The 23,555-nt window shown below is 47.9% G+C and overlaps 9 protein-coding genes across 9 annotated transcripts; 5 read left to right on the top strand and 4 right to left on the bottom strand.

Moving 5' to 3' along the window:
* Positions 1–520: 520 nt before the first annotated feature.
* B0J16DRAFT_405401 (aminotransferase) lies at positions 521–1,911 on the bottom strand (the record flags this gene model as incomplete). Its single annotated transcript, XM_046132884.1, has 4 exons — positions 521–774; positions 829–1,463; positions 1,590–1,703; positions 1,800–1,911. 4 exons carry the CDS (start codon positions 1,909–1,911, stop codon positions 535–537), a joined length of 1,101 nt encoding a protein of 366 aa, XP_045977478.1. The 3' UTR covers positions 521–534.
* Positions 1,912–2,328: 417 nt separating this feature from the next.
* Positions 2,329–7,359, top strand: B0J16DRAFT_275283 (uncharacterized protein; the record flags this gene model as incomplete). The annotated part of the gene is made up of 4 exons (XM_046123699.1): positions 2,329–2,390; positions 2,445–2,471; positions 2,548–2,984; positions 3,050–7,359. The coding sequence occupies 4 exons, from the start codon at positions 2,329–2,331 to the stop codon at positions 7,357–7,359; spliced, it is 4,836 nt and encodes a 1,611-aa protein (XP_045977477.1).
* A 540-nt stretch (positions 7,360–7,899) lies between these two features.
* Positions 7,900–10,782, top strand: B0J16DRAFT_275878 (cytochrome b5-like Heme/Steroid binding domain-containing protein; the record flags this gene model as incomplete). Its single annotated transcript, XM_046123718.1, has 1 exon — positions 7,900–10,782. One exon carries the CDS (start codon positions 7,900–7,902, stop codon positions 10,780–10,782), a length of 2,883 nt encoding a protein of 960 aa, XP_045977476.1.
* A 973-nt stretch (positions 10,783–11,755) lies between these two features.
* B0J16DRAFT_310848 (S-adenosyl-L-methionine-dependent methyltransferase) lies at positions 11,756–12,981 on the top strand (the record flags this gene model as incomplete). Its single annotated transcript, XM_046124989.1, has 2 exons — positions 11,756–12,614; positions 12,668–12,981. The coding sequence occupies 2 exons, from the start codon at positions 11,756–11,758 to the stop codon at positions 12,979–12,981; spliced, it is 1,173 nt and encodes a 390-aa protein (XP_045977475.1).
* A 263-nt stretch (positions 12,982–13,244) lies between these two features.
* On the bottom strand, positions 13,245–15,064 carry B0J16DRAFT_324639 (cytochrome P450; the record flags this gene model as incomplete). Its single annotated transcript, XM_046125840.1, has 3 exons — positions 13,245–14,614; positions 14,780–14,927; positions 14,987–15,064. The coding sequence occupies 3 exons, from the start codon at positions 15,062–15,064 to the stop codon at positions 13,245–13,247; spliced, it is 1,596 nt and encodes a 531-aa protein (XP_045977474.1).
* Positions 15,065–15,399: 335 nt separating this feature from the next.
* Positions 15,400–17,217, top strand: B0J16DRAFT_358426 (cytochrome P450; the record flags this gene model as incomplete). Its single annotated transcript, XM_046129588.1, has 5 exons — positions 15,400–15,468; positions 15,528–15,678; positions 15,851–16,105; positions 16,155–16,520; positions 16,580–17,217. The coding sequence occupies 5 exons, from the start codon at positions 15,400–15,402 to the stop codon at positions 17,215–17,217; spliced, it is 1,479 nt and encodes a 492-aa protein (XP_045977473.1).
* Positions 17,218–17,570: 353 nt separating this feature from the next.
* B0J16DRAFT_275964 (uncharacterized protein) lies at positions 17,571–19,520 on the top strand (the record flags this gene model as incomplete). Its single annotated transcript, XM_046123722.1, has 4 exons — positions 17,571–17,639; positions 17,708–18,099; positions 18,155–18,363; positions 18,466–19,520. The coding sequence occupies 4 exons, from the start codon at positions 17,571–17,573 to the stop codon at positions 19,518–19,520; spliced, it is 1,725 nt and encodes a 574-aa protein (XP_045977472.1).
* Positions 19,521–20,307: 787 nt separating this feature from the next.
* On the bottom strand, positions 20,308–21,103 carry B0J16DRAFT_405397 (uncharacterized protein; the record flags this gene model as incomplete). Its single annotated transcript, XM_046132883.1, has 1 exon — positions 20,308–21,103. The coding sequence occupies exon 1, from the start codon at positions 21,058–21,060 to the stop codon at positions 20,308–20,310; it is 753 nt and encodes a 250-aa protein (XP_045977471.1). The 5' UTR covers positions 21,061–21,103.
* A 313-nt stretch (positions 21,104–21,416) lies between these two features.
* B0J16DRAFT_375848 (major facilitator superfamily domain-containing protein) lies at positions 21,417–23,478 on the bottom strand (the record flags this gene model as incomplete). The annotated part of the gene is made up of 6 exons (XM_046130731.1): positions 21,417–21,424; positions 21,547–22,219; positions 22,287–22,824; positions 22,881–23,081; positions 23,151–23,236; positions 23,311–23,478. 6 exons carry the CDS (start codon positions 23,476–23,478, stop codon positions 21,417–21,419), a joined length of 1,674 nt encoding a protein of 557 aa, XP_045977470.1.
* Positions 23,479–23,555: the final 77 nt, after the last annotated feature.

Below are 23,555 nucleotides of genomic sequence, written 5' to 3'. Positions count from 1 at the left end.
ACTTGAAATTTAACAATGAAATGGTGGGGGGTACTGATTGGGTACAGTAAGCGATCACTGTTGAGATGAGGTTTAATGTTTGGTTAGACCGAGTGGGACTGTGGCTTGTATAGGACTGTCTAATCGTATTAGGTAAGCTCATGTGGTCATGTAAGGGAAATCATGCTTACTGTACAAGTCTATGTGACTGTGTCGCAGCGGTGCACTGGTCTGCGAAGGATGTCTCATCACGCAATAACATTGGCACTCCACACGCATTGCCAAGTCTGAGGTCAGATTTGACAGGTGAAGAAAAGATTGGCGGTAAAGGTCAGCTACATGTAATGCTACAAAAGTTGATGACAATGCATGCATATTCTGAGTATTTATCATCTTTACGCTCATACATTGATATGCTTGAAACATGCCCTTGTAGTAGATTCTGCCATCATTGATGATTGATGCGAATACCTACCCTAAATGTCTGGAGAAGCGGGCGGAACCCAAGACTTTGCCAAGCCAAAGTCCAGAGCATACTAGAAGCTTTGATCCACCTCATTCGTCGCTCTTCCACACTTCATACCTCAACTCTTGGCACCATTGAAACGTGTCCTCGCTTTCTCCTGTTTGAATCTTGTTCAAAGCGTTCCATAGCCTTGTGTAGTATGAACCATTTGCAACAAACGTGAACTTTCTATTTGTAGATTTGTGGTAGATCAGAGAGCACGGTCTGATAGTTGCCGCTGTCCCGACAGCAAACACTTCGCAAAAGGTGGAGAGCTCATCAAGCTTCACCTGGTGTCAGGTTAGTGAATCGGCTATTTCAAAAGCGAAATGATATCCACTCACCATTCGCTTCTCAACCTTCCAGCCAAACGATTGGCCGATTTTAGCTACTGAATCCGCTGTGATGCTGTTGATCACTGCATCACTGTGGGCGACGACGAGAGTGGGCGCTTCATCGTTCTTGGATTCCACGATACCAATCAGAGCTGCTGTGCTGAATTCATCCACATAAGATTGCGTCTTGCTGTCTAGATGAAGCAGTACCCCCCATCCACCGTTCTCCAGCTTTTTCGCTTCTCTCGACCACTTGAGAACAGGGCCGTAATTCCCTCCGACTTTGGAATTTCCAGTTCCACGAGTAGCCGCTCGGTCAAAATCCTCAGCAACGAGTGCTGTCAATGGCGCATGTCCGTGCAGTGGTGGGTGAGGCTGCACATAGACACAGAATGTGAATTCATCAGGCAGATCCAGGCCTATTTGGGCACTGGAACCAAATTGCAGAGGCCGGATATACATATTACCAGCGAAGCCATGTGGGGGAACAAACTCCGCATTCTTGGCTACTACCATATGAACGCAGTCAAGAAATAGGTTTTCGGGGACTGGCGGCATGCTAACTATCGACGCTGAGTGTATCAAGCGCGCTGCGTGTGACGTTGGTCGGAATATCAAGATATTATTATCAGCAGTCCTGTGTGCTGAGAGAAGTCAATTCCAATATTCCAACTAGAAAGGACTTCTGATACTAACCCAAGAGTCCTTCAAAGGCTTGTTGTCCTGGAAAGTATTAAATCGGGTATTTCAAAGAACAAGTAGCTACTCACCGTAGTTAAGCCCTGGCGCCAGTCCATGGACTTGAAGAAATGGTCTTTTTACAAATCTCGGTTCAGACCACGATTCTGTTATGGAGCTATAGATACATTCTACATGTCCATTGACTAACCATAAGCTGAATTAGCCTTGCAGTCACTACGGAATAGACTTTATTGACTGGATGTAGCCGGGGTGATTCAGCTGGCCGATCTGTGACTTACCTGGGTTCACTTTGCTTTCGTATTTGTCCCATGCTAATTTTAATTTAGTCGATAGGTAAGTTAAGCCGGGGCTATACGTACCAAAATCCGGATTTGGTAATGGGACGGACATTTTGCCAATCGAAGAGCAGGCTTTGAGCTTTCAGTATGTTAAAAATAATCTCAAGAATAGGTTGAAGCTACATTTTAGGTATCTAGAAACGATAATTACTGCTGTATTCGCTTTTTTTGTAGTCAACAAAACCTTGTTGTAGGTGTATTATGGATTATGACGTTATCATTGTATTTGTATGCTGATGTGAACATGCAGATCCAGTAGTCAGCTTAACCCATGCCTTTCTTTAATGTCTTCAGTGAGACCCTGAGTCACATGGAACTCCTAAACTGACGGTTAAAGCTTCTTTCTATCACAGAGTGTATTGAAGATGTGAAGCCTCTGATTGTTCATTACATTATTCGTTACCTCAAATTGCAATCGAATTGTTTTTGATTAGTGTTGTATACATCCTTGTATTATTTGCAGCCAGCCATGCATCCAGACGTGGAGCAGGAGCTAGCGCATACGCTCCTTGTAGAACTCTTAGCGTATGTGTGTCCGTGGCTAGCTACTGACCCATATAAAAACTAATCGGTGTTTTACTATAGGCATCAATTTGCGTATCCAGTAAGATGGTCAGTTGACTTGATACACCATGTTACATCGAAAGTTGGCTCTGAGCCGATTACTGACTGAGACAAAATTGTATAGGGTTGAAACTCAAGATGTGATTTTAGGAGAGGTGAACGCTGAGAGAATCATCGAAGTTGGGCCCTCTCCCATTTTAACCAACATGATGAAGAGGACAACTGAAGCAAAGTTCGCCGATAGCGACCAGGCTCGTAATATCAACCGGCAGATTTTAGCACCTCAAAAAGATACCGCCGAGATTTACTACAAACACGAGGCTGTCGAAGAAGCTCAGGAATCCGAGCCAATGGCTTCTGCAGATGTTCAACCTTGCGAAGATACCGCCGCGAAACTACAACGGCCACAGCCAGTCTCCACAACTCCGGCACGCGCGGCTGTGGAGATAGGCGACGCAGATGTGCCAGTATCAGCTATATTGTTGAGCATATTGGCTCCGAAATTGAAGAAGAACCCTGAATCTATTCAAATGACGGGCACTATCAGCCATCTCGCAGGAGGTACGTGTCAGATAGCACACTCGATTCCATGAGACAATAGAGCTGAGCTTTGCTGACTACAAAAGGCCGCTCCACCCTCTCGAATGAAATTGTTGGAGACTTACTTGCCGAATTTACCAATGCTGTTCCGGACAAGCCTGAAGAAGTTCCCTTGGGTGCACTTTGCGAAGCCCTCAGCACAAACCACCCGGGACAACTTGGAAAAGTCACCACGTCTCTTGTCTCCAAGATGTTATCTTCAAAGTTCCCTGGAGACTATACTCAGTCAAAAGTCCGGCAGCATTTGCAGGAGAAATGGGGACTTGGCCGGAAGCGTCAGGATGCTGTGCTTTTGCTCGCAGCTGCCAAACAACCTGGAAGTCGCCTAGCGAGCTCCAATGATGCGAGGATATTCTTAGATGAAATTGCAGCGACATACTTTGCAAAGGAGAAGCTCGCTCTACCATCTCTTAGTTCCGGGCAATCTGACGAGCCAGCTGTGAGCGCGCAGGCGTTACAATTGGCAAAAGAACATAACGATTCCTTACTTCGCGACATCATGAATGTCTTGAATGGACATGTTGGAGGAAGCACGCAAACCTCAGACGAAGTGAGGGGAGGACCGGAGGATACGACCACAAAGACACTCGATATGTGGCTAGCTGAGCATGGAGACGACTACGCAAAAGGCATAATGCCGATATTTGACGCCAGGAAGCAGCGTGTATATGAGTCATTTTGGAACTGGAATGCCCAGGACATTTTAACCCTCTTCCAACCGCAAAATTTGACACGAGCATCCAGTATTAAGGCCTTGGAACAGCTGTCGATGAGTATCGTCAATCGAGCTTGTGACCGAAGCGTGGAACAGCTGGACTTTATTATCTCACAGGTTGAAAAGAATCCTTCCACAGAGCCTGAGGTAACGCAAGCAATGAAGCTCTTGCGCCGAGTCTGTTTTGAATGTCTGGATCGGCAACCACTATTCGTCAACCTGACACCTGGAATGGCTCCTTTGACGACAATCGGTCGCGATGGCAGCCTCGTGTTCAGCGAGATTACTCGCATTGTGGGCTCCGCAAAGAAAGACGCAACGAAAGACTGTCATTCTGTTCACCAAGACGAGTTTCGACTCTTTCCTGTCAGCTGTGTCGATGGTACTGCTATCAACTACTCGCACAGCCATAGTGAGGTACTAGCTTGCGACCTCGAACATGGCAAACACTCGGGATTTACGTTCAGTGGAAGAAATGTCCTGCTTACTGGAGCTGGAAAGCATTCCATTGGCAACCACATTCTCCGTTATCTCCTTTCAGGCGGAGCTAGAGTCACAGTCACGACTAGTAGTTTCTCAGACGAAGTAACTACTATGTTCCAGAGCATTTATGCCCGGCATGGTTCCAAGGGTTCGGTTCTTCGTCTTTTACCTTTCAATCAAGGAAGCTTCGGCGACGTGCAAAATCTGGTCAAGCACATGTACACGGATGGAGCTTGGGACCTCGACTTCATAGTGCCATTTGCTGCCATTTTTGAAAATGGCCGAGGAATCGAAGACATAGACTCCAAGTCTGAGATTGCCCATCGGGCTATGTTGACGAATCTTGTACGCCTTCTTGGTGCCGTAGCAAGTTACAAGAGACAGCGAGACATCATCACCAGGCCAGCTACAGTTGTCCTTCCACTATCGCCCAATCATGGCCTCATGGGTAACGATGGGCTGTACTCAGAATCCAAAAGATCTCTCGAGGCGCTTCTCCATAAATGGGCCTCTGAGTCTTGGGGTACCTACCTTTCTTTGATGGGCGTCATTATTGGCTGGACCCGTGGAACTAGTCTCATGGACAATAACGACGTTGTAGCGCAGGCTGTTGAATCCTTCGGCGTACGGACATTTTCAGCCGCAGAGATGGGGTCAAATCTCGTTTCTCTCATGGGTGGGAAATTGAATGCAGCATGCCAAGAGATCCCTCTTGTTGTTGACATGGGTGGGGGCCTTGGTAAGGTCCAGGACTTCAAGGAAAGATTGACAAAAGCTCGCCGGGAGCTCCACGCTTATGCAGATCTGCAAAAGCTCACAACACAGGAAATCCGCCGAGACATTACATGTGTCACAGGAAATAAGGTCTCCACACATCCTTCAAGTAACAAGCGTGTCAGGGCCAGGGCCAATATCCAGCTCCCGCTTCCGCAGACTCTGGACTATGAAAAGGATATTGCACCGCTGGCGACGTCTTTAGATGGAATGGTGGACTTGAGCCGAGTGGTTGTTATCACAGGTTTCGCTGAATTGGGTCCTCACGGTAATAGCAGAACGAGATGGGAGGTGGAAGACAGCGGCACATTTTCTCTTGAAGGATGTGTCGAGATGGCTTGGTTGATGAACCTGATCAAGCATCATACAGGTGTCGACAGGGCTGGAAACCATTTCTCTGGATGGGTGGATGCTAAAACATCTGAGCCCGTGAGCGACGATGAGATTCCAGCGAAATACCTGGAGTTTATTGCTATGCACTCGGGTATTCGCAAGATCGAGCCTGAAAACTGCGACAATGGGTACGACCCGCACAACAAAGAATCTTTGATCGAACTGGCTCTTCAACGTGACCTCGCTCCGTTTGAAGCCTCTCTTGAGACAGCCGAGACTCTTGCACGTCAGCACGGCAACAAAGTCACTATCACGAAAGATGCAACGGGAAGTTGCCAGGTTCAGCTGAGGGCCGGTGCCACCATTATGGTACCACGCTCATCACGCTTCAATCGCACTGTGGCTGGCCAGATTCCTGCAGGCTGGACGGCCAAGCGATACGGAATATCGGACGATATAATTGAACAGGTTGATCCTGTTACTCTCTTCTCTCTTGTTTGCACTGTCGAGGCACTTATGTGTTCTGGAATAATCGACCCTTATGAGTTTTATCAGCATATCCACGTGTCTGAGTTTGGGAATTGTCTAGGTTCGAGCATGGGTGGGTTATCCTCGCTGAGGAAAATGCATCGAGATCGGTACATCGACAAGTCAGTCAAAGGCGATATTTTACAAGAGACCTTTGTCAATACAACTGGAGCCTGGATCAACATGTTACTGAGCTCGTCTGCCGGTCCCATCAGAACTCCCGTAGGAGCATGTGCCACATCACTTGAGTCTCTAGATACAGGCTGCGATCTCATTATGCTCAAAAAGGCCAAGGTCTGTCTTGTTGGTGGCGTCGAAGATTTTGTTGAAGATGTGTCATTTGAGTTTGGCAGTATGAAGGCTACGTGTGATACCGACGCCGAGTTCGCCGCTGGAAGGACCCCGAAGGAGATGTCAAGGCCAACAGCATCGTCAAGGAGCGGCTTTGTTGAGTCTCAAGGATGCGGCGTTCAAGTGCTCACATCGGCGGAACTAGCACTTGAGATGGGACTACCAATCTTTGGGATTGTGGCATACGCAAACATGGCAGCAGACAAAGCAGGACGATCGGTTCCTGCCCCAGGCAAAGGTGTGTTAACGAATGCACGGGAGAAGTCGACGATACCCAGCCCACTGTTAGACATCCAATACAGGAGGAGGCTCCTTCAGCTACGACGAACACAGATACATCACAATGCCTCGGACTATCTCGATATCCTCAATACTGAGTTGACCTTTCTCCGAGAGACAACCAGTGCTGGCGACCTAGAAGCATATAGAGAGAGCAGAGAGAAGCTCATCAGAGAAGAGGCACGAAAGCAAGATGCTGAAGCTACTTCCAGTCTTGGGAACCAGTTCTGGGTAAGCCAGGAGACAGGCAGTATCTCTCCTATACGAGGCTCCTTGTCCGTATGGGGGCTGAGCATTGACGATATCTCGGTCGCATCTCTCCATGGCACGTCAACTGTTCAGAATGACCTCAATGAACCTATGGTGATACAGGAACAAATGATGCATCTGGGTAGGCGTAGAGGCAACCTACTTCCTTGTGTTTGTCAAAAGTGGTTGACAGGACATTCCAAGGGCGCCGCGGGCTCCTGGATGATCAATGGCTGTCTGCAAATGATGAGCTCGGGCTTGATTCCTGGTAATAGGAACGCCGATAATGTTGAAGAGAAACTTCGCGAACATCATTATCTTGTCTTTCCGAATACCACTGTGCAGACGCAATGTGTAAAGGCCTGCTCGGTTACTTCGTTCGGCTTTGGCCAGAAAGGCGCACAGGCACTCATTGTGCACCCGCGTTATCTCCTCGCCACGGTTGGCAGGGAGAGATACAATGCTTACATTGGCAAGAGAGATCAGAGGTGGAGAAAGGCTTGTCGCCGCTTATCCGAGGCTATGGTGCGTGATGATATGGTATCAGCCTGTATCAAGACACAAGCCCCTTATGCAGTTCATGACGATCTTGCTGCACTGCTCGATCCGACTGCACGATTTTAAGATCCACAATGGCCTCTCAGGATGAATTCACTTCTGCGAATAGTATTTTCGTTGGACAGGAGTATCAGCTTTGATGTTGGGAGTTGTTACTATCTTTGTATTTCCACATATGGTTCCCCATATTCTATGATTTATCAGCTGTAGCTTCATTGTGCAAATGATGTTCGAGTATTTGGTAGTAGTATCAGTCGCCATGTAGTCATCTACAAGCGAATGGAGTGAAGATTACTGGACAGTATCTCTCCAGATCAGCACATTCCGGTACCTGATGGAAGTCACCCAGCGGACTTAAGGATTACCCCATCTCACGTCATTTGGGCCAGTAGGGATTCCAGAGCGTGCACGCCATTTTAATAAAAGAGGCAACAGATCCAAGACACGTATAACATGGTAGCCTGTCCAACAAAAACAACACCTCATAAGCAGTTCACCGAGTGTTACGTACCTCAACTAGCCATTGCAGTCCAAAAGACCAGCTTTTAACCAAGGATATTTTGTTTGCATCAACTTGGCAGCATCTCTGTACTTATTGAAACTACTATGGAATTTATTCAGCCTGGGAAACTGGCACCCGTGCCAAGATTCCGAGCACTCGCGGCTAGGATTCCTCGAGGACTAGGTCGAGACCTCTATATCTTGGTCCACAAAACTATGAACAATCTCGGGCGAGCGGTTCTTGTTGGCCAACAACGCCGGCTCATAGAATCTCTAAGCTCCAAATTGGGCCATGAGACCCTCGTGGCCATGACAGCATTATCGATGAACGATTTCGAAGCTTGCTCAGCGTTCAGTGTGTATTTAACGACACTGGAGCAAGTATATCACTGGCCCAGGGAATGCACTCTATTGACGCCCGAGCAGCTGGAAAATCACAAGTTTGTTATTCAAATACTTCAACAACCGGAGCTACGAGCTACATTGCTTTGCTCCATTAATGCCCGAAACCTTCAGTCAGTCGACCCCGGTCGGATGGCTCTATCGGCACTTACTATGGCAAAGGGAATGATCGATGAGGCTAGCCTGGCCCGGTCTCGCGGATTAGATTTATCTGGAGAAAGGCAAGACATGGTGAACCTTCTATACCGGACAAGCCGAGGGGACTGGTTCATTCAAGGTGACTACCACGACGCGGACAGTCACCTAGAATTCGGGCGCCTTCACGAGGTTACGCGCACAAACGGAACTCAAAGAAGCGTACAGGAGATCTTTGAGCGTTTCAGTGGGCTTTCATGGTTGCAGCGCATGCCGATACTTCACCGAACCCTTTCCTCAACCTCTGACATTCTATGCCTTGCATATGCCGATCTTCAAGTAGCTATGGCTATGGCTCGGGATGAACTCTTTTCCATGGTGATTGATGAGCCAATCTGGGGCCTGACGTTTGCAAAGCTCTCAAAGGGCGTTGGCTTCTGTACCATCGGTGCAGGTGGTGCAGATTGTCCCATGTTCCGGATGATGGACGCTCTTTGCGGAAGGGCAGATAATGTCAACCAAGCTGCTCTTCTTGAAGAGCTTGACTTTCGGTCGCGCTTCTTCCCCCCAAACATCCGCGCCCTTATCAACGATTTAGCGACCGCTCCATCAATAAGGGACTTTATCAACTCAGGAGAGGCAAACTACGAACTTACGCAAGCTTTCAAGGCTATGGAACAAATCCGCTATGACCTTTACGAGATGCACCGCAAGAAGGCTATGCGTATCGCTTTAGCTCTACGAGCTGGTCAACAAGCTACGTCTTCGGGAACACAGAATGCTTCATCGCCAGAAAGGCACATTGCTATGACATTGAGTGCCGCCATCGATGTGCGGTTTGGAGAAGACGCAGCTAATCCCCAGGTGGATGCATTTGCCTGGTCAACGCCTCTACTACGTGGCGAGGGGGGCCAGGTGGAAGCAGCTCGAATTCAACTTGTGTTTTCCACCCCACTTGCTGTTAGTCCTGGAGACAGTTTGAATATTGCGGTTGAAGTTGAACAAGGGGAATGGCATGTCCGCACATACTCCATCACTCATGCATTCGCCCGGCGAAAGACGTCTAAGACGAAAGGCCAAATATGCCAGGCTGTGGGTTCCGTTGAGATCTGCGTTAGGAACAAGGGAGAAGTCTCGTCCTTCCTGTGTAACCAAAGAAGCGGATTTCCAACACGAGTCATGATCAAACCGGCCCCCCACTTCCGTATCGCTGGTAACACTTCGCCTGACGAGCAGACTTTATTTATTGCCCAGGGCGGTGCCGTTGGCGTCTTTCTGGCGTGGCTCGCATGGCAGGATCAGCTCGTGGGTACTTATAAACTTTTTGTTGGAGCTCGCGACTACAATATGCTTGCTTATGCCAGCCAGCTTCAAAAGATCTCAAGCTCCTTCAGTGACCATTTAAAGGTTGTCGTTGCACTTTCTAAGCCTGCACCCGGGGATTTTCAGAAACTCCTTTCGAGGAGACTGAAGGCTTTTACAGGGAGAGTCACTGCTCATCTCGGGCTCGCCCTTTCAAGTAACCCCTCAACTACGTATGTGTGTGGCTCTTCATCCTTTGCACTTGGCGTCGTTGATTGTCTCTCCCAGAGCAATACTAGGACAGAGGTTGCTACATCATCGAGACTTTGCCCAATAGTGACCTCTAGACTGCCCAATCTGAGGCTACACGTCGCTGCCTCCGTCGAAGGTCCTTTGGATAAACCCCTTCTACGGCCGGTAACTAAAGCAGAATTAACCCTACACAACTCCCCGGGAGATCTTTGGATTGCTCTCGGTGACCTAGTTTATGATATCAGTGCGGTTCCCCGCTTCCACCCCGGTGGAGAAAAGGTCTTGATTTACCGCGCAGGGCGTCAGGCTCAAGATGTATTCGAAACAGTGCACAATGGCTGTTATATGACCAACTCGTTGCTGAATGAGATGGTAATTGGCCGTTTGGTTTCGTCAGTGGATGGAGCCCAGCATTGGGAAGACTTGCTTGACAAGATTGTTGAAATTCAGAATGACTTGACCAACCATAGTCGTTTCGAACAGACACCTACTGGTTACAGTCGCCAATTAAATCAATCTCCTCCTGTGGAGATTCTTCGAGGAGCGATGGACTGTTTCATCAAGGGGTGGGCTTCGCTTCTGAACCAAGTCGGCGTCGATGATATGGAAAGGTGCCGTCTCCGTTCAACTTACGAGAAGGCAAGCTCGATGCTACATACACATCTGAGAACAGTGTATGACATAAAGTTCGACCACGTTGATCATTACGCAAAGGCATTACGCAAGGTTTTCGATGCACATGCTCTTACAACGGGCAGACTTCACGGCGTGATAGATGAGATAAAGAGGCACATCGTTGACCATCTCCATCAACGGAAACAACCACAACTTTCGATACTGATTGAGTCTGCAGCAAGCATCGCTGTAATAATCGAAGAGACTGCGAGATATTACTAAGGCAGGAAAATGTCGCTAAGGCATAATAAGTCGCGAAGGGGTTTGATAGAGCGGGCAAAAGCTGGAAGTGACGATTTTAAGATGTCGCTTTCTCTTTCTATTTCTTATATATTTCATATCCCAGCATATTTAATTTAAAATATTCTTACATTTAGTAGAGACTACGTATTTTACAATACCCTACTACTTTTGCTTCTGATTGTGTTATTACGAAAGTAAGAGGCAATTATAAGTAAGAGGATCAGTGGATAAACAGTAGAAAGAACAGTGCTAAAGTCTCAGTGGAGCCACAAGACTGGCCCGTCAACAGGACCAGAAGCTTATACCGGAATACAAGGTCCGCAACGAGAGCAATACCCCTCTATACTTTATTACTATAATAAATACAAGGTGTTATAAAAACACTTTAACAACCCTAGAGCATAGACTTGCAATAGTTACTTAGATAGAAAATCGCGATTGCCTTTACATAGAGTATGTATAACATCCTTTTAGCATTAAGTAAGATTACTGTCGATTCGTATTAAGTTATCTCAGCACTTTTCTTTAACTATTACATAACATATGTCTAGTGTTGTTTTATCACATCAGCTTACGAAAATCCCATATCGAATCTTACTGTTTAACTTTGCGCGACTTTGAAAACTTATCGATTTACTGTCTTTGTTATGATAATTCCAGCATTTTCTTACCTAAATCTTCTCTGCCACTTTATGCTGACTGTAAGTAACTTATTACGCAATGTAGGATTGTTATCCATCTTGTCAGCTTATGTGGATCTGTCTCCACTAAACCCGCTTGCTGACATGCAAGTACCACTCAGCATCTTACCATAGGGTGAGCAGTGGTACTTGCCTTAGCGAAACGGTTCAGGCAGTAATTCGCCCCTGCTTTTGACAGTTCATCAACTTGGAAGCCATGGCTAGCTGTTTGTGTCATTTGCATCTGACCTACAACCCCCGAGGTATTACTAATGGCCAAAAATACACAAGACGCATCTCTACTTGCGGACTACCTGCGGAACCCGGTAGCCCACGACAATGATACTAGAGAGCGATTGATAGCCGCTTGTCAAGAGGTGATAGCGTCTTTGGAGACCCCTATTGAGACCGCACGCAAGCATGCCTTTCTCACACTTGATCACGCGGTGGTCCGATGCGCCATTCAGCTCGATCTATTTTCTATCCTGAGTCAGGAGGAGCGCTCTTACAGTACTCGGGAGTTGGCAGTCGCTACAACCCCTCCATGCAACGATGTTTTGCTCTCTCGTCTGCTCCGTTACCTTGTTAGTCCATTGAGACTCATCGAAGAGAAGGGACATGGATTATGGAAGGGAACAGCTAGAGGAAGTTTGCTTGCACAGGATGGCTTCAAAGCTGGCTGTTCTATGTACTTTGACTCGGGCGGGCCGACGTTTCAAGCTTTACCACAATGGATATGCACTCAAGGAGATGAACGGGCCCAGTCGGCCTTTCGATTAGCCCTCCCAGATGAAGATAGTTTCTTTACGTGGCTTGAAAAGGATGAGCATAAGCTTCAGTCCTTCCATCGCTGGATGGAGACTCTTTCAGCATACCAGTTCTGTGCTCAGGATATCATTAGTATACAGAGATGGATTCCCAGCACCTCATCAGACAATGATGTGGTCTTTGTTGATGTTGGTGGCGGTACTGGCGGCCAGTCAATTATCTTGGCATCTAGTAGGGGAGCTTGTCCAGGACGCATCGTTAATGAGGATCTCTCCCATATTCCCCCAGAGGCCGAGGCTGTCCTTAGATCAAAGAACATCGATCATATTGCTTACGACTTCTTCGACGAGCAGCCAATCAAGGGTATGTAGAATAAGTCCTCAAGCTTCGCGGAACTAGATGTCTGATCTTCTCAGGAGCCTGTATCTATCATTTTCGTCAGATCTTCCACGATTGGCCAGATGAAGATTGTGAAAAGATCCTCCGGCGGACCAAAGAGGCCATGACAGCAGCCTCAACTCTGCTGATTGACGAAGTCATCCTTCCAGAGAAAGGAGCACATTGGATGGTTATGCAGAGAGACTTGACTATGATGGCTCTCTTTAATGCAGCAGAGCGGTCAGAAATACAGTGGCGCGCATTACTTCAACGAGCAGGGCTACGCATTGAAGAGATACGATGTTACGATGAGAGAATGGCAGCTTGCATAATTGTGGCAAGGTTAATCTAAAACTCGGTCGCTATCCTCATGTTATAACAAGAAGAAGCTATGATGAAGTGAGTCTGGGAGGGTTCGAATTTATAAGGGATGGAGAAAAGACTGTGTATCAGTAAGACTGCACCTTCTTAAGTTAAGTAATCCAGTCTAGTAGCAAATTTCTACTTTTATTTTATCTTTTTCTTTCTAAAGGAGGAGGTTCTTTAAAGTATACAAGCCAAGCAACAGAATACCAATGTAGCAGCAGAGTTAAAAGGAAGTTTCCTAGTCCTATATTAAGATTTGAGCCTCTTGAACTGAATATACGGACCGTCTTTGAGACTGGTAAAGGCCCAAAAGGTCTGATACTGGCCCGCGAACTTGCCTGTTCCCTCGCCTACACCTCCCAATTCAGTTTCAGCTTTGCGGAAGTCGGAAGTTATAATCACAGCCGCCAATGCAAACTGAATCTCCAACATGGCGAGACTCCTTCCGGGACACCCCCGAGGCCCCTGCGAGAACGTGTGGAAGGCGGCATGAGCCTTAAGTACGGCGTCCTCTCCGTCCTCTTCCGGCAGCCAACGCTCTGGCCGAAACTCAAAAGGGTTGGGGAAGTACTCTTCATTGTGATGTATAGCATATATGCCTGTACCAACTTCATAACCCCCAGGAACATGGATTTCGGTATCGGCACCTACAATGCTGAGACCTCCAGGCATCGTTTGACGCCACATCACGCCTCCGGCTGGTGGACTGAGACGCATTGACTCGAGAATGCATGCGCGTAGGTATATGCATGATAGTAGCTTCGGGCCCTGGGAGATATCATCAACAGTCGTTATTGCAGACCTGACCTCCTTCGTGACACGCTCATATGCTGCTGGGTGGCGAGACAGATAGAAGAAAGTTGCCGCAATTCCAGTAGATGAAGTATCAGATCCTAATTCTGTCAATGACATTTCTGCAAAATGGAACAAAACAGGCACCTCACCTGCGATAATCATCAAGTTGCTCTCGGCCCACAGTTGCTTGTCAGAGAGGCTCTCGCCCGTTTCTGGGTCCTTGGCTGCAAACAACTTTGAGAAAAGGTCAGCCCTACCTTCCTGACCCCCAGAATCCTTCTCTTTACTTTTTCTTGCTTCCATGATCTCTCTGCTCTTGATGGAGAACCTGTATGCCCTCTTACGGGCATCCGGAAACAGGAGGCGGTCAAATCTCATATCTTCCAGCTCCGGGAGCAGCGTCAGAAAGCTGATGCGACGCATCTGGCCAAGCACGCCGTCGATTACCCAGTGGTCGTCCGAGTTTGTCAGAAGGTCGTAAGAAGTACCATACACAAGATGGGACATGATATCGAAAGTTAAGTAGTTGCTCCATGACGCCACATTCTTTGGAGCTGTCCAACCTCGTTGGTCAACATGAAATTCATGAGGTTCGAAGCGATCTAACTTTTCTCCAAGCCTGGTGGCAAAAAGAAGAGCGCTCTGCCTTAGTTCGCTGTCGTAGGCACGAATGTGGGAGTTAGATAGCCCTTGTCCGACAAGCCTACGAAGTCTAGCGTGTGCGTGGTTATCTATCATGCTGAATGTAGGGTGGACACCAGGCACCAGCGACACTTTGTGGTATGCATTTGCCTTTTGCGTATTCTTGCCTTGGCTGTATATTTCTGATCAGAAGCATCAGCTCACCGTGTGAGTAGAATAGTGTGGATGTTCACGTTACCTTTGAGGCCCTCTGTTGTGTTTACTAAAATCCTATTCGGAGCGTATCGAACATAGTTGCCTAAACTCTCGGTCAACCACTGCTGAATATTGTAGACCACCGCGCTTACCATATTTGTTATGGCACATCCATATATCGATGTGAAGATCGCCATAATAAGCATGATAGACTGAATACCAGCTCGTTAATCTGGCAAGGAACGGTCCAGGGTATTTAGCATATGGATGGAAGAATAGCCGATAGATGCAGATGAGAATCTAGCCATATAGATTAGCAGCCATCTTTCAAGTAGCAGAAGTGTATGAATATCTCCTACAACCAACAGAATTCCAATACCGACTGTCAACGCAGCTAGAGTCCACATCGGAGTCCAACATGTGGCGAACAAATTCATTTTGACAACTATGATTCCTTAGGGTCCTAATGATATGATTGCAAGTAGATTTCAGGCTGTCAGTCGGGTATTCATTTACATTCAGTCGATACGGTGCATCGTATCTCCCTTTATCAGAACCGCCCACCGTAAATGATTGCAGTGGTGTCTCTTACGTGATATCACGTCACGCCACCTTTTCGTGTAAGCCGACTTATGCCCAGTCAATGACGCATAGCCAAAAGACCTCCTCGTGAAGGTACTCATAGTCCTGTCCGTTTACGGCCTGCAAAGTGTTCACTTATCTTGTTCCATCTTCAAGCTTTATACCAGGATTATTAACAAACTACTTCACAATGAGACTCCACGATCTCCTCAATGGCGCTAATCCCTTGATTATTTTCCTATACCTGGTTATCGGTCTTGTAAGTACTGCTGTAGAGCATTTATATCACAGGACATTTACTAATACTCGGTGACGAAGTTATCTGCTTTTTTGATCAAACAGCTGTTTTTCCATCCTCTAGCCTCTTACCCAGGACCCTTCTTGGGGCGAATCACCAGCCTATATGCTGCATATCATGCATGGAGAGGAACTCTTCATATTGATATGTATCGATGCCATCAGAAATATGGCAAGTATAACAAGTCATCATCGCTTTCCAGGCGAGTATTGACTATTCCCAAATAGGCTCGATCGTGCGCTACTGTCCGTCGCGCTTGCTGATCGATACGAATACGGCGTTGAAAGGCAAGCTTTTCTTGGCTCATACTTGTCGGACTCATTCTGATACTATGATAAAACAGACATTCATGCTCATGCTGCCAACACAATCAAGTCTAAAGCCTACCAGGCCCTCGTCCACAGTGCTCCTAATACTCTGACAATTCGCCATAAGGCGGACCATGCCCGAAGGAGACGGATTCTCAGCCTTGCGTTTTCTGACTCTCGGATGCTCTCTTATCAAAGCATTGTACTACGGCATGTCAACGCATTATGCGACAACCTAGAAGAGATTGCAACGCGTGAAGGGGGAGGGTCAGTCAATATGTCTCTACAAAGTGAGTAACCCAACCAGCCACAAGTCTACTGCCTAAATCTGGATTTTAGGCGACTACTTTACCTTTGATGTCATGTCAGAAGTCATATTTGGTATGGCTTACAACGCTTTGGGAGATAGCAAATACCGGTTTGTCACTCGAGCTTTGGAAGCATCCAACGTTCGTATCAGTGCCCTCGTTCAATCCTCACTGCTTGTTATTGGCAGACTTGACAAATACCTCTTCCCCAAGTCTATCGTAGGTCGAAACAAGTTCCTTGGTTTCATCGGATCCCTGTTGCGTGACAGATCGAAGGCTTCATTCGCAGATAACGGAAACGTGTTTTCCTTTTTGGAAACAGCCAAGGATCCTGATGGTGGCAACGAGTTGAGCAAGTCTGAGATCAGAGCCGAGTGTGCTACTCTTGTGGTTGCCGGTAAGCTAGAACAGATCTCGCAGTCCACAACCTTGATGCTAATGAATGGCTTGCCACAGGATCCGATACTTCTTCCTCAACCCTAGCTGGGACTCTGTTTTACCTCAGCCGCAACCCTCAGGCCTACGATCGCGTGTGTCGCGAGGTTCGTAGCGAATTCCAGGATGCCCAACACATTACTATCGGCCCGAAACTTAGCTCTTGTGTCTATCTGCGAGCTTGTATTGAGGAAACGCTACGGCTGTCCCCTCCTGTAGGGGGAGCTCTGTGGCGAGAGATCGGGCCTGGTGGTATGAATGTTGGGTCCCTCAGCCTCCCTGCGGGTATAGACGTTGGAACTGGTATCTACAGCCTCCATCATAACAGCACCTATCACTCAGAACCCTTCAAATATCTCCCTGAACGCTGGATTGTCGGTGAGGGTTCCTCCACAAGCAAGTCGGTAGAGGTTGCTAGGAGCGCTTTTTCGCCATTTTCTCGCGGCCCAAGGAGCTGTGTCGGCAAAGGGTTTGCGTACCATGAGCTTTCTTTGACAATTGCTCATATTATTCATCGATTTGAGTTTTCTACTGCAGACGATGACATATCATCAAGGCGCCTCAGTGGAGGGCCAGGTGGTACAGATGAGTTTTTACTACGAGACCATGTTACGGGGGCCAAGAGTGGTCCATTGCTTCGTTTCTCCCTGCGTGCATAAGATATTTATTATTAGTTTCGTCTAAGAAAAATACTTTGACGTTTTGTTGTAAAGAAATATAGTACGTAGTTATAATTCAATTAGACTTTTCAATGTCTCCATTCTATGTCCGAGTTTCACTATGGAAACATGCAAATGCAGCATTGAATTGCCTGTCATGATTATTTCTGACCATGAAACCAGGAGTGGAGATCCCTGCCACTTATCCTCCGCTGGTCTTAATACTTGAAGGCCAATCTCACGTCATGCACTGTTATGAACCAGGACTACTAAAAGAGGGCTTACAGCCCAGTGCTCTATTACCCTAGCACAACACTAGTCCTGAATATCTAAACCGTCTCCTTTCAGCAAGCATGAAACTCCTTTTTCTATACTTTATACTCTCGGCTTGGGGTTCAGTGGCAGCTACCTCCTGCAAATGTGTAAGTCTTTTTTTTTTTTTTTTTTTTCACCGATAGACCTCAATAAATATGTGTTGACTTTCCGACAGGCGCCGGAGCAATCCTGCTGGCCGTCTTTTAAAGAATGGACCCGGTTCAACGTCTCCATTAGCGGCAAATTGATCGGAACCTCTCCAGTTGCTGAACCGTGCTACCCTCACCCTGATAGTGATCAGGAAGCATGCCTGGTCGTTAGGAATAACTGGTCAAGCGCGGCCTTTCAACTTTCACAGCCTCTTGGATACGCATACCCCTTGAATGAGTCGTGCCCGCTCCCCGATCCTAGCGACGTGGCGACAAACGTAAATTGTTCACTCGGCCACTCTCCCATCTATGCTGTCAATGTTACTACGGAGCAGGATATCAGCCGAAGTATCCAATTTGCTCGAGCGAAGAACCTTAGACTCGTCATCAAATCAACCGGGCATGATGCTATGCAAAGGTTTGCTATCCGGTCCTTGCATATAGATAGGGTTACGAAGTCTGACTGCAACTAGGTCAGCCGGTTATGGAAGTCTTTCCATCTGGCTCCATAACTTTCGCAAAGGTTTCCAGTTTCACAAGGGCAATCCAGTGTTGAGTGTTTGTCCCACAACAAAGTGGAAGGGCGGCACGTTGACCATCAAAGGGGTATACGCATGGTCCGACATCTACCCCGAAGCACAAAGGCAGGGTGTTATAGTACTCGGGGGCCTTAACGTGGTTAGTACTTCAAAGTCACCCATAGCCTGACCATCATCTGACAGATTCATATCGTAGGGTCCTTCTAGCACGGGCGGCTGGACTCAAGGTGGCGGACACGGTCCAGCCACGCGCTATTTCGGCATGGGTGCTGATCAAGTTGTGTCTGCACGCGTCGTACTGGCTTCGGGGAAGGTGGTCATAGCGAACGCGTGCGAGAACAAGGATTTATTTTATGCGATTCGTGGTGGTGGTGGTGGTACATACGGCGTCGTTATTGAGATCACCGTTAAAACTTATCCCACGGCACAAGTCAGCACCATTGATCTTGTGGTGGGATCGACAGGAGAGGCTACTTTATCCAGGTTCCTAGATGCTGTGGCTACAGTATATTCTCTGCTACCCAAACTCTCCAAAGTCGGCTTTGCCGGCTACGGAAACTGGGTTGCTCGCTCACCCATTCCGATAGGGGCGACCGCCTACACGAACCTTTATGGTCAGTCCTTTACGTTACTCGGAGCAACGCAACCAGAGGCCATCAAGCTCTTCCAACCTTTCAGAGAAGAAATCGCCAAGTACAACAAGTCTGGAACTGGCGTTGAGGTCACTGTCACCTCATCTACACATAAAGATTACTGGGCTTACTACTTTTCCCGCCGAGATAACGATGTCCCAGTCGGAGGTGTTTCAGCACTGGCATCCCGCCTTCTAGACACACAGGCATTGCAGGGAAGCCAAAAAGACCTGCGCAAGGCTTTAGAAACAATCTCTGGCGGATCTCCAGTCTTTCACACTATAGTCCACCATGGGCTCGAAGCCGCCTCAGATGTTAAGGCAGATCCAACTTCTGCTGTTCAGCCGGGCTGGCATGAGTCCATAATATTGGACATTTTTGAGCTCCAAATGAACGGAACTCAGGTGCAATCCAACGTTGAGACCTTTGCTTATTTACGAAACGAAATTGTCCCAATTTATGAAAAGCTGTCACCACGCTCTGGGACATATATGAATGAGGCTGACTGGGGCAACGTCAATTGGAAGAATGACTTTTTCGGATCGAATTGGGGGAGACTAAGTCAAGCAAAGGCAAAGTATGACCCGGAGGGTGTGCTCTACTGCCCGCACTGTGTGGGAAGCGATGAATGGATTGAAGGAAAACGAAGCCTTTGCAGGGTTGAATAAACTCTGCACTTCTATTGTCTTGGATGGAGAGGATCTGAAGGTGCTAGTGAGATATTGACCGTATATTGATCTGACGAATGGCCTCCCAACCTGCTTTAATTATCTTCTAGTGACACGACGTAATGTTTTGTCCAAGCGACTAGCCTTGGTGTTGTCGCACAATTCTCCAATTGATTCATTGTTGAGGCTTGGAAGAGCTAGGCGAGAAACCTCGCTTAGTTCCCAATCAGTCGCAAACGAGCCGCCTCAGCTGGAAAAGGCAGATTTACATGACTAAGCAAAGCCCAGTCAAGCTTAGAGTAATGTCTGAGGCCAAAAGAGGGGTAATTGTCAGGACATGCAAATAAAATCTACAGAGACAACACAGGAACAACACAGACCAATTCCACTGAACGGATTTAACAGGGTTCAACACACCGTGATAGCCCTGGAGCCCCCATAAAATGCTTATTTTCGGTCCTCTGTCAGTTGACTAGGTTGTGGGCTTGGGGGAGCAGAAACAAAGCACTAATGCATGATGTGGTAAGATGTTCTCATCCTGTAGATCATAATGTATGGTGTGGTGAGCATGAGTCAGCACTTTTTTCACTCCTTGTTATTATTGCAACCCCTCAAAATATGCTAGGTACCCACTCCCTTACCTGCTGATCATCTCGCTAAAACTGGGCCGTGGTGACAAGCACCTCTTTCAATCCTGGTATGTAAGGCAGTATGTATTGTGTTTATTCACTTGGAAGGTCTATGTATCGGAGACATAATCAAAACAATGTCCGACCCCCGCGCATCTCTACCAGGGAAGAATCTGTCCTTTGTAGGTAACATATTTGCCCGATGTGGTATCTCGCGTAGCTCCATCAATTACTTCCAGGATGCCCTGAACTGAGTTCTCGACTGTCTCCATGGGAGCTCCAGGGAATCCCCATTCCCTAGCCGAAAACTCCCCCATGTCTGTCCTTACCCATCCGGGGTGAAGAGCAACAGTAACTAGGCTTTCGTTCTGGATATGCAAGGCTCGAGTGATCCAGTTAAGCGCAGCCTTGCTAGGGCCATAGGCGCCGCCAGGAACCTCCTGGAACGTAATGCAACCAACAGATGAAGTCATGTTGATAAGCTTGGGCGCGGCTGATTTCTGGAGAAGAGGCCAGAGACCCTGAAAGACAGTGAGCGGCCCAATGGTATTGACCTCAAATGCGGTACGGAGGTCTTCAGCTGGCGTCTGGGCCGCAAGTGTCATAGGTGGGGAGACGGCTGCATTGCAAATAAGAATGTCGACATGATCAACCTTTGAAGCAATGACATTTCGAATTTGTTCGGGAGGCAGGCTGGCGGAGAAATCCAGCTGAACAACCTCAAAAGTGCTGTCTTTGCCGGCTGCGACATTTGCAAGCTCTCCTTGGAGGCTTTTGGCAGCTTTGTCATTACGCACTGTAGCAATGACAGTGGTGGAAGGGCGGACGAGGATGGTCTTGACCAGGCCGAGACCAACCCCTCTGTTGGCTCCTGTCACGGCGTATACGGTGTTCTTAGCTTCAGTGGACATGTTTTTATTCGGGGTGAATCAGGTAAGTGAGGAAGAATGTGAGGGGAACAAAGGAGTTGTTTGTTGGCTGTGCCCTGTCTGGCCTCTTATAGACTTGATGTATGACCAACAGCCAAGACAGCCCTGGAAATTTATTGATCCGGATTACATGGTACCATACGATGCAGAAGCGCAATGGGGAGAGCATGACAGCGCAACATGCTTCCACGGATTGCTGTTGTAGACAAAGCACCTGTGTAGCCGAAAAGACCACGGATCATGTCGCTAGTTTTGCGAGTCAATTACTAAGGCTATCCACAGACCAAGGCAGCTGGTCATTAGGAATCCAAAGATAAGTCGCAGTGTTTCAATCTCTCTCAATTCCCTGTAGACAATTCATGTCATAAAACTCGGTGTACAATACCAACCCATGTACAGCAGTTCAGTTATCAAATACAGCCCCTCACTCGGCTTTCCCCTTCACGGTCTCTGGTTGATTGGCCTTACCTTGTTCTTGGGTCACCGTATCGCCCTCTTCACTAGCCTTTCCAGCTTCAGCCTCCTTCTTCTTGAGCGGAATCCAGCTTATGAAAGGCCAGGTCAAGAGCGTAATCGAACTGAGAATTAGGCCGATAAGGAATGCTTGAGTGATGCCGCTGTTGTAGGCGTCGATGGTAATGGCAAGATCTTGGGCATTAAGCGTGTCCCTGATGGACTGAAAGCCGCTGAGAAGAGTTTCCCGATCGAGGCCCGGAATCAAGCCGGTGACGCTTGTCATCTCGTTGAGGAACAGAGTCTGTGAAACGCCTATGAAGATCGCTCCCGCAAGAGTGTTGACGAGCATGACAGATGAAGTGGCATAAGCAACATCAGCATGATCGACGGCAACTTGGACGCCAACGATAGCTTGCTGAATGCCAGTCCCGGATCCTGCACCAAACAAAATTTGGTAACCAATCCATCTGGCCTTTGAGATACCCGGATGCAGTGTGTAAAGCATACCGGCACCCACCGATGACAGAATGGTGGCAAAGAAGACGAAGGGAGGAAGATAGCCAACAACGGCGGCGAGGCCTCCAGCGAATACAGCGACTACAATGACAGAAACGACCATAGCTAGTAGCCGAGTCCCAGATTCAGCAGCTGACACTCCTTGTACAGCTTGAAACCACATGGGCAACTGCATGATTCGCGAAAGTCAGCCAAGGTGATGGGTCAAGATGTTGAGCATGTCGAGGCGGACTTACATAGTAAAGGATGGTGAACTGGGCACCGGCGAAGCAGAAGCCGCAGATCAAAAACATGGAGAATGTTCTGTTCTTGAGTAGCCTCGTGGGGAATGTGGCTGCTTCGCCCTTCCAATGCTGGTGAATACCAACACAAATGAAAGAGACTCCAAATATGACCAAGAGGGCGATGATGCGACCGTCTCCCCATGGGTACGAGGTACCACCCCATTCAAGGGCAAGGAGTAGGCAGGTCAAGCTACCAGTAATAACCAGTCCTCCCTCGACATCCAGCTGGAGCAATTTCTGCAACCGCGTCTTTCCAGCTTGCTGCTGCTTCTGCTCGGGAGTTTGCTGAGGTGGGTGGAAGAAAAAGACGAGGATGGCGCAGAGGACAGCCCCGATAGGGAGGTTGATCCAAAAGCACCATCTCCAGCCGATGCTGCTAGCGATTTGTCCTCCGATTATGGGACCGATAACGATTCCGACACCTTCCAGCGACCCCAAAATGCCTGTATATATCGGTCGTTGGTGGAGAGGTGTGACTAAGGCCGTAATACTACAAATAGTTTATTAGAGACCTTACAGGTTACCAGCACAGCGGAGAGAACTTACATGAGTCCACCGGAGATAATACCAGCAGCTCCAAGACCAGCGACAGCTCTGCCACCGATGAAGGTGGGAGAATTCTTAGCTAGTGCACATATGAGGGATCCAACTTCAAGAAGTGCAACCGACGAGAGGAAGACAATCTTGGATGGAAAGGTCGAGTAGAGCTTGCCAAAGGTTGGCTGGATGGCACCTGTAACAAGGAGACTGGTATTGACAGTGAGCCATCAAACGAATGGATCGTGGGAGCAGATTCGATCGGAGGGAGGTACATACTATGCTGAACCGTACCAGCTGGCAGAGCCGACCGAGCTGAAGTCATCGGCGATGGATGGGACGAGAGTTGCTACGATTGTAGCGTCCTATGAATTGAGGGCTTAGTGACGGTGATACAATACAATTTGGGGGCGAGGTAGCGCGGTAAGCAAGCACTTACAAGGACACCGACCAAAATGGCTAAACCCAGGGCAAGAACGACGAGATTCCTGCTTACGGCTGATTTGATTTGAGGCTCTGGCTGCGCATCAGTAGAAGGGGCTGCGCCGAGCTCTGGCGTAGCTCGCGACTGTGGTGGCATTGCCGTTGTGGTACTGGATTCCTCCATTTCGCAGTGCTGTGTGGTACAGCGTGAAGAGGAGCGCAGGAAGGAAATGAAAAGAGTTAGGCTCAACACAGTGAGCT

Source organism: Fusarium flagelliforme (assembly GCF_020744385.1).
Source record: "Fusarium flagelliforme strain FIESC 12 MPI-CAGE-AA-0113 chromosome Unknown B0J16scaffold_8, whole genome shotgun sequence".
Classification (NCBI taxonomy): Eukaryota; Fungi; Ascomycota; class Sordariomycetes; order Hypocreales; family Nectriaceae; genus Fusarium; species Fusarium flagelliforme.
The sequence above is the reverse complement of the archived record's forward strand: the minus strand, read 5'-3'. Positions and strand labels throughout refer to the sequence as shown.